This window comes from Scylla paramamosain, chromosome 20, assembly GCF_035594125.1.
Source record: "Scylla paramamosain isolate STU-SP2022 chromosome 20, ASM3559412v1, whole genome shotgun sequence".
NCBI lineage: Eukaryota > Metazoa > Arthropoda > Malacostraca > Decapoda > Portunidae > Scylla > Scylla paramamosain.
In genome coordinates this window covers 7,303,995-7,313,994 of record NC_087170.1, presented here as the reverse complement: position 1 = coordinate 7,313,994, position 10,000 = coordinate 7,303,995, and the positions used below count along the sequence as shown (strand labels likewise).

The 10,000-nt window shown below is 44.1% G+C and overlaps 1 protein-coding gene across 9 annotated transcripts in view; it reads left to right on the top strand.

The window, feature by feature from the left end:
- Positions 1-10,000, top strand: part of LOC135110202 (uncharacterized) — a 130,236-nt gene that overhangs the window by 41,866 nt on the left and 78,370 nt on the right. For 7 of the 9 annotated variants that reach the window (XM_064022240.1, XM_064022241.1, XM_064022244.1 and 4 more), the window contains exon 2: positions 5,303-6,163. The exons of the other annotated variants lie outside the window; for them this stretch is intronic. In XM_064022240.1, the coding sequence (XP_063878310.1) occupies positions 5,863-6,163 (301 nt within the window). In that variant the 5' untranslated portion in view covers positions 5,303-5,862. The remainder of the gene's footprint in view (positions 1-5,302; positions 6,164-10,000) is intronic. 9 annotated transcript variants of the gene reach the window in all.

Here is a 10,000-nt window from a genome sequence, read left to right as displayed (position 1 = left end):
TTGAGAAGATCACCAGTCGAGCGGCCTTGACGGAACCCATACTGGCGATCAGATAGAAGGTTGTGAAGTGATAGATGTTTAAGAATCTTCCTGTTGAGGATAGATTCAAAAACTTTAGATAAGCAGGAAATTAAAGCAATAGGACGGTAGTTTGAGGGATTAGAGCGGTCACCCTTTTAGGAACAGGTTGAATGTAGGCAAACTTCCAGCAAGAAGGAAAGATAGATGTTGACAGACAGAGCTGAAAGAGTTTGACTAGGCAAGGTGCAAGCACGGAGGCACAGTTTCGGAGAACAATAGGAGGGACCCCATCAGGTCCATAAGCCTTTCTGAGGGTTTAGGCCAGCGAGGGCATGGAAAACATCATTACGAAGAATTTTAATACGAGGCATGAAGTAGTCAGAGGGTGGAGGAGAGGGAGGAACAAGCCCAGAATCGTCCAAGGTAGAGTTTTTAGCAAAGGTTTGAGCAAAGAGTTCAGCTTTTAGAAATAGATGTGATAGCAGTGGTGCCATCTGGTTGAAGTAGAGGAGGGAAAGAAGAAGAAGCAAAGTTATTGGAGATATTTTTGGCTAGATGCCAGAAATCACGAGGGGAGTTAGATCTTGAAAGGTTTTGACATTTTCTGTTAATGAAGGAGTTTTTGGCTAGTTGGAGAACAGACTTGGCATGGTTCCGGGCAGAAATATAAAGTGCATGAGATTCTGGTGAAGGAAGGCTTAAGTACCTTTTGTGGGCCACCTCTCTATCATGTATAGCACGAGAACAAGCTGTGTTAAACCAAGGTTTAGAAGGTTTAGGACGAGAAAAGAGTGAGGAATGTACGCCTCCATGCCAGACACTATCACCTCTGTTATGCGCTCAGCACACAAAGACGGGTCTCTGACACGGAAGCAGTAGTCATTCCAAGGAAAATCAGCAAATACCGCCTCAGGTCCCCCCAACTAGCAGAGGCAAAACGCCAGAGGCACCTTCGCTTAGGGGGATCCTGAGGAGGGATTGGAGTGATAGGACAAGATAAAGATATGAGATTGTGATCGGAGGAGCCCAACGGAGAAGAAAGGGTGACAGCATAAGCAGAAGGATTAGAGGTCAGGAAAAGGTCAAGAATGTTGGGCGTATCTCCAAGACGGTCAGGAATACGAGTAGGGTGTTGCACCAATTGCTCTAGGTCATGGAGGATAGCAAAGTTGTAGGCTAGTTCACCAGGATGGTCAGTGAAGGGAGAGGAAAGCCAAAGCTGGTGGTGAACATTGAAGTCTCCAAGAATGGAGATCTCTGCAAAAGGGAAGAGGGTCAGAATGTGCTCCACTTTGGAAGTTAAGTAGTCAAAGAATTTCTTATAGTCAGAGGAGTTAGGAGAGAGGTATACAGCACAGATAAATTTAGTATGAGAATGACTCTGTAGTCGTAGCCAGATGGTGGAAAAAACTCGGAAGATTCAAGAGCGTGGGCATGTTGTTGTTGTTGTTGTTATTGTAGTAGTGATAGCGGTAGAAATGGTAGTAGCAGTAGTGCTAAACACAGTCAAAACAATAGTATTTGAAAGACATCTGACCTTTACCAACGTCACTCACTGATTGATTAAAATTGGGCGGCACGCCCAATTTTAATCAATCTGTGAGTGAACCCACCACGTCCACTTACCTTAATGACCGCCGACTGGGCCGCCCCGCCCCCTCCTCTCCACCGCCTCAGCGTAAAACTAACACTCATCAGGAGGACCAATGTATCAATGTCAGTGTAGCATGCCTGCAAATAATCACAGTTTGTCATATAAAAAAAAAAATATATATATATATATATATATATATATATATATAATATATATATATATATATATATATATATATATATATATATATATATTATATATATATATATATATATATATATATATATATATATATATATTTATATTTATTTATATATATATATATATATATATATATATTATATAATATATATATATATATATATATATATATATATATATATATATATATATATATATATATATATATATGTAACTAGATCAATTTGATAAACAAACTATAATCAGTCATATTCGTCATCATTTTAAAAGGCAAGTAATATTTCACGAAGCATCTTGTTTACAATTTTCCGGGAGGCAGAATTAGGATCACATTTTTTTTTTTTTTAAACAACATCAGAAACACCAAGAGCAGCTCGCCACCGCCTCCTGCTTCAGTACCGCAACTCAAGGGCTAAGCAAACCAGTAAATGCCAAGATAAATAGGAGCAGATCAGAGTGAGATTACCAAGGGGCGCCTCCACCAGATGACTCATTCACTCCATAACAAAGCTGCGGAGAGGCACCCTGTAGGATATTTTTTTTGGGGGGAGGGAATGAAGTTTGTTCACGAAGAAGCTTCGTGACGCATGTATATCAAAGCCGTGAATCTTTACTTCATATTGTACGTAGGTGGTGAGGAGTCCTGTGTGTGTGTGTGTGTGTGTGTGTGTGTGTGAGAGAGAGAGAGAGAGAGAGAGAGAGAGAGAGAGAGAGAGAGAGAGAGAGAGAGAGAGAGAGAGAGAGAGAGAGAGAGAGAGAGAGAGAGAGAGAGTAGTGATCGATGAAAGAAATGCCTTGGTGGTCAGTTCCGAGTGCTGAGAGAGAGAGAGAGAGAGAGAGAGAGAGAGAGAGAGAGAGAGAGAGAGAGAGAGAGAGAGAGAGAGAGAGAGAGAGAGAGATTGGGCTACTACTACTACTACTACTACTACACATGTGTAAAATCAATGATAATAATAATGATAATAATAATAATTATGATAATATTAATAATAATAATGATAATAATAATAATGATAATAATGATAATAATAATAATAATAATAATAATAATAATAATAATAATAATAATAATAATAATAATAATAATAACAACAATATTAACATCAACAACAACAACAATGTATATAATTATCAACAAAAAAAAATAACAACAATAACATCAACAACAACAACAACAACAACAACAACAACAACAACAACAATAATAATAATAATGATAATAATAATAATAATAATAGTAATAATAATAATAACAATAATAATGGTAAAGCGTGTAAGAATGTTAGTCCATCTGAATCAAGACATTTTTTAGGTCAATGCTCTCTGTCTTCTTGTTATAAACTTGAGATCTTATTTATACTCAACATCTGTGACGTCACTTGTGGTTATGATGATAAACCACCTTCGAGCACACACACACACACTCACACACACACACACACACACACACACACACACACACACACACACACACACACACACACACACACACACACACACACACACACACACACACACACACACACACACACCCTTGGGATCATAAATGTCTCGGTTATGAATGAGAGAGAAGTTATTATTTCCTTACCTTACCTAAATTCACCGTACCTAACTTACCTAACATAACTTTACCCTACCTTATCTTACATCACCTAAATTTACATTCCCTAACTTACCATAACATAACCTTGCCTTAATTAACAGTTTACCTTACTTTACCATGCCGCACCACACCTTCCTTACCTTACCTTGCTTTATCTTTCCTAACGTTATCTTACCTTATCTTACCTTCCCTTACCTTATCTAACTTAACCTAACATAATCTTACTTTACATCATCTCAGTTACGTTACCTTACCTAACTTTACCTTATTTACTTTCTCCTCTTTCCTTTAAGTGATCTCTCTTCCCTTTGGTTTCCGTTCACCTGTGTCCTTTAGTTTTTCTTTGCCGTGAATTCCTTCCCTTAAATTCTCTCACATGTACCGGTTCTGTTGTCATTTCCATTTTCTCTTTTAGTATCGCATTTCGTCGTGTTTTCTCCCAGTTTTCTTCATTTGGTGTTCATTTTCCCTTTTTGAATTAACCCTTCCCTTCCCGACACTTCCTATCTACCCCCCCCGCCCCACCCAGTGAGAGGCCCGCCACACCTGAGGACCAGAGTGAAGGTGTCTGAGGTCTTCTGAGGTCTTGGGGTTTCTTAATGCTTTACTCCTTTTGTCTTGTTTTCGATGTGCTTTTATTTTTTTCGCAGCGTTTTTTTTTATAGTTTCTCCTGCTTATTCTTTCTTTCGTGTTCTTGTTTCAGATTTTTTTATTTGTTCATTTGGTTTATTTATTTAGTTACCATGGCCTCCAAGGGGGCCATGGCAAAAGTTTAGGAGACCATGGCGGGCTGTTACAAATTATAAATATCTAAATAATGTTAAGAATCTGAATCATCAAAAAAAAAAAAAAAAAAAAAACTAAACTTGGATCACTTTGTCCTGGCAGAAAATTTCTTCCTTTAATTGATTACTTTGGCAATAAAATTTAAAGTTACATAATATTGTTACGAATGTGTATGTACGTGTGTATGTATGTATGTATGTATGTATGTATGATTTGGGAGAAAAAATGAAGGGGAACCACTCGAATGTTGAGAATTCATGAAGGGGGAATGGAGAGAAAAAGGTTGAGAACCACCGGTTTATTCTATTTACTTTAATTAATTGATTAATTTATCTTTTCATGAGATTTTTCGGTTTTATTTTAGTGTAGTTATCATAACGTAGCGGTAATGATGAAAACAGAAGAGTACTAAAAACTTAAGGTCAGTTTGAGTGGCGAGGGATCTGTCCCGCACGCCACGCCGCGGTGTGGTGGCGGAGGCTGGCAAAGGGCTTCACTTGGTGCCTGCAGAACCGCGCTTCTCAGGACGTGGAGCCGTAGATGCTGCCACGGGGATAGGAAGCAGGGAGGGAGTGGGGATAGTGGGTGTTTTAGCTTGACGGGGCAGGACTGTATCTCAGGTGTTGCACAGTAAGAAAGTCAGCATTGCGTCCCCACGTTCTTGCTGGTGTTGCACTGATGGAGGTGGTGGTGATGGTAGTAGTGGCGGCAGCAGAGACGTGAATTGGCCACTCATTTCTGTCTTTCCGTGGCCAGTGTGGACTCAACCAGTAACTTTAACACGTGTGTGAATAACTCAACATAATTCTAGCAGTGTGTGAAGCACGCCTTACTATTCCCTGTAGCAGCAATCAATAGTCTTAACATTTTGTGTCAAAATATCATTACTCCCACCTCAATCACGATTCACTATAACCACACAGTGACACTCAGAAATCTTAAATGTCTAGTGACCAGTGACAGTAGAAATAAATAGTGGTACACAGTAGTCTTATAGTGACTTGTGTAGCCTAACCTAGTGATCACCGTAGCCATGCATGGCGGCTCGCCGCAGCCTGTTTGGTGTGAACTAACAGCTGGTCTCTCCGCCGCGCAGGACCCCAGCCACTGCTTCCGTGACTGTCAGCGGCGCGCAAGACTTGACCATTGGCCCTGCCTGGCACGCCCACCACGACCAGCCTCACCACCAGCATGCCCCCCGTGCAGCATCGCCACCATGCCGCCGCCAGCTGACCCCCGCAGCGACTGGTGCCACTACCTCGCCCCTAGGGAGGCTCTCACTTCCCCGCCCTGCTAGCGTCGTTTCCCATGACTCGTCCCCTGCCGGGCGCTTGCAGGACAGTGACAAGAGGACAGGCGGGAGGTTTGGCGCTGGGCACGTCGAGCGTCGCCTGAAGCCGCAAAGCTCCACGACGCTGACGCCAGCTGTTCCCAGTTGTCGTCATAGACTTAGCAGCGCCACGCCTCCTCTCCACGAGTTTAGCGTCACTTTAGCGTAACATGTGTGCACGGACTCCAGTGTGTCTTGAGCTGTGAAGCCCCGCGGCGGACAGAGTCAAACGGCGTGGGTGTGCGAGTGAACTCCCGCCCAGTGACAGTGACTGGCGGTAGGGCGGAGGGGGCCGCCCATGCTCACCGGCTGCCGGGCGGCTCTCTATGTTGAGTGCAGGTGGTGGGTGGCGGTGGTGCTGGCGTGGTGCGGCGGGTGAGGGTGGCTGGTGCGGCTCCTCGGCCCCCTCCGTCGCAGCCATGATCCACTACACCCTCGAGCCTCAGTTCAACGCCCTCATCTTCTCCGTGTCGGCGCGTCACGAGCGCTTCACCCTCCTCCCAGACCCATTTGTGTGCTGCACCCATGGCCCGCCCCCCGCCGCCACCGACCTCCTGGCGTACCTACACGCGGTGGGGGTCCAGCTTGCCACGCTCGGAGACCACTACGCATGTCTCCTCACCCAAGGTAAGCGGGCCTTGCCGCCCCGCACATGTTGTACATTTTATCCTCGAACACATGATCCTCACCTCCTTATCTTTCAGTGCTCCTATTCCCTCCATTCTCTTTATTAACTTTGCATCATAACACCTAATCACCGAGACACGCACAGGTCTGCCAATCAGCAGCTGTCTGCTTGGTGGCGGCTTGCGTGCCCCTCACGGCGCCCCGTCGTGGTCACGTCCCCGCCACTTAAAATTCGCACCTGCGTTCGTGATCACTGCGTCGCGGAGCGCGGGCACCGGGCACTGCCATTACGCCCCGGCCACTCATTTGCTGCATGGGAAAGGAAGACTGTAGTTAATGTGTGTGTGTGTGTGTGTGTGTGTGTGTGTGTGTGTGTGTGTGTGTTTAGAGTAATTTATATTTAATAGGCTCAAGTACACATAGCGCGGTTCATAATAAATGTACGTTTATGGGTAACTGTCCAGGTAAAACTGACACTTGAACAGTTTTTTTGTAGTTCAATATTTTTCATTCATTGCCGGGCTCGTGGATGCCACCTGCCGCTAGGCGGCTAGGGGGTCCAAACAGCAGCAGGCGATGACGTCATTGGCAATCCCAGTGTGTGGTTGTGGCGGAAGCGTCCTGGCGTGCACGGTGTGGCGGTGGTGTGGTGCGCCCCGCGTTTTACAGTACACCCCGCCTGGAGCTGGCGCCGCGTACTTGTGTTATAACAACGTGCATGGCGCCGTTAAGTATTGCACTAATATTGCAAGAAGTGTTGAGTGTGGCCATCAGAACGTGTGAGTGTTGGAGTGCTAGTGAGTGTACAGTGGCACCAGGGGCGTGCTGTGACTCCCTGGGAGGCGCCGCGCCCACCTGGACTGGTGGGCGGCGAGGGCTCTTAGCACTAGTCCAGGATAACTTTTATTTTTCATATTTTTGTGACTGATTTCTCTTCGTGGATGAGGCAAATGAATTAGCGCGCGTGGAAGCTTAGGACCAGGGGAGGGTAGGGGTGTCGTCTCTCCACCCCCTGTGAGTCACACTTGGTATTGACACACTCGAGAGAGAGAGAGAGAGAGAGAGAGAGAGAGAGAGAGAGAGAGAGAGAGAGAGAGAGAGAGAGAGAGACTCAGACGCTATGGCAATCAACAGTCATCAGTTTTTCCAGCGAGATGAAATTGGCGGAAATGTTCAGTTTCAGTATTTTCGTTCAATAGCCAGATGTTTCCTCTTTTAGCATCTTAAGTCCACGAGGTTAAACTCAGAAAAAAAAAAAAAATGGCATAGTGAAGTGCAGAACTGTCCCACCACGCTCTCTCCCTTCTGAGTGCAGAGTGTGGCGAATGTGGTGACCCCGCAACAACGAGGTCATATGGCGGTGCAGTTTTAATGACTAAAACTCATCACAGTCTCCAAGGTGATCAGCCTTTCTCCAACACGATGATAGTAACAGTGAGACGCGGCAAAGCGTGGCGTAGCATTTGTCTTCCTTCCTTAGGCAAGAACCAAACACCAGCTGTGCGTATGAGTGTCGGTTGATCGCTTAGGGACGGGGGGGGGGAGGGGGAAGGATAGAAGTAATCATGTGCTAATCAGGACAAAGGGCATGGAGCGATTGGAGAAGGGAGGCGTGAGGGGGCTTGGGAGGGGTGAGGGGGGAGCTGGAAGGGGACGGAAGTAGGGGAGGGAGCAATGAAGGGGGACGGGGCGGGGAGGAAGGATCGAAACTTGGGAGTGAGTGAGGGAGCACGAAAGGAGCGAGGCGGCGCGACAATAAGGGCGAGGGGAAGGGAGGGGTCTGTGAGGTAATTTTGAAGGCGGGGGTCGTTCATCGGGCGTTACGTAAGGCTCCTGCAGACACGTCCGGGCAGTGGCAGGCCGAACACAACATCACGAAGGGAGAATTTATTGACACAAGATAATGGCAAAACTAACCGTATAAAGAAGAAGAAGAAAAAAGATCGTATCTATGTATTTTGCCGCTCTAACTGTGGTTCGGGTAGAGGCAGACCGAACGCAGACCAAATTTATTGACACAAAATACTGCCAAACACTAACGATGTACTACACAGACGCAAATGAAAAAGGTTTGATGGCACGGTCCGGCACCACATACACACACACACACACACACACACACACACACACACACACACACACACACACACACACACACACACACACACACACACACACACACACACACACACACATTTCTGTCGGCTTACAAAAAAAATAGTCACCGTATTCCCTGTGTATTGTGAAAGGCGACTAGTGGAAAGGGCAGAACGAAAGGACTGGTAACTCCTTCCTCGGTATTTTTATTCCAACAGTGAGACAAACTTTGACGTGTTTGTATAGACTGCCTTTCTATGGAGAGGAATCTCAGCTGCCAGATAGATAGACAGAAAGATTGATATAGAGATAGATAAATAAATAAATAAATGGAAGGATGGATCTCTGTTCTGTGATCAGCGTCCGAAACAAGCCGAGCATAGGCGTTACGAAGAAAGAACTAATCTACACAAGGTACCGAGAAGAAAACAAAGCTTATAAAAATAAACGGGAAAGATGTGATGAAATAATTTTTTCTATATGTGCATCATTCATAATTTTTAACGAAGTGTATGTGAGCTTGCGAGGCAGGCCAAGCACAGGGGAAAATACTGATAAAAAAAAATACGAACCTTATAGTACAGACGGAAAAAAAAAAAAAAAACATGATGGAATAGCCGTAATTTTCCTTTTTTATTGTGGCTCCTGGCTCTAGAACAGTAGTTCTCAAACTAGGGGCCATGTAGTGGAATGTAGGGGGCCATAATCTGAGGGTATTTATATATAAAAACAAAGGAGTTTAGCGAGTAGGCAGCCAGTGGGGGGAACTTACAGGCTCAGTACAAATGGCTAGACTATGTAAACAAATTGCTTTCTGACACTTCCTACCATTTTCATCAACTTATTCCTGTGAGGCTGCATTCTTTCAACTACTCCACATTAAGACGAACATCGCTACAGACTTGAAGTGAAGCATGACTTACGGTGTGCTTTAAGTGAAGCAAAACCATGAATCTAGAAGCTTGTTGATAATTTGCAACATCATCCATCACAGAGTGGAGTGGAGATTCAAGTGAAGGAAACATGAACCTGGCATGAATGTTCAGAAGCAAATACTTTGGGAGGTGGTGGGTGTGTGGCCACTGAAGGTCATGGTTGTGGCACTTAATTATGACTCCCTATGATGGCATTTCACTTCAGAATTATAAAGTCATCAGATTTGTCATATTCAAAGATCAGATCATATGGCGTGGGGTTAATACACTTTTAAAGCAGTGGAATTTTGTTTTATTTTGTTTCTTGTTTATTGTTTAAACAATAAAAACGCAAAAATACCATTTTTCAATTACTCTAAGTATGGACATTTTTTTATGTGCATTATATTACTTCTTTAGTACCATTTCAATAATTATATGAGAGTCAGCAAAGCCAAACTACAAATTTCTTTATTAATACTTAACAAAAGAAAAAAAAATAACAAATGGAATCAATAAAGTCACAGGATTTGCTAGGGTGGTTTTTATATGGACCTAATGAATGTAGGATTGTAGACAGTCAGTGTAGTCATGGGTTATGCTTGGTGGTGGACCATGGACAAGGATCATGTATGAAAAGTGGGGTAACGACCAGAAAAGTCTGGGAACCTCTGCTCTAGAAGGTACAGGACAGGCAGACCGAGCATGGCTACCACAGGTCCCTCTCGGTTTACACCATACAGAGGGACTTCTAGACATTATGTAAACTGAAAGTGTTAAAAAGAAAGAAAGAAAATATAAAAGCTAATGGCAAAAGGGGGATTAG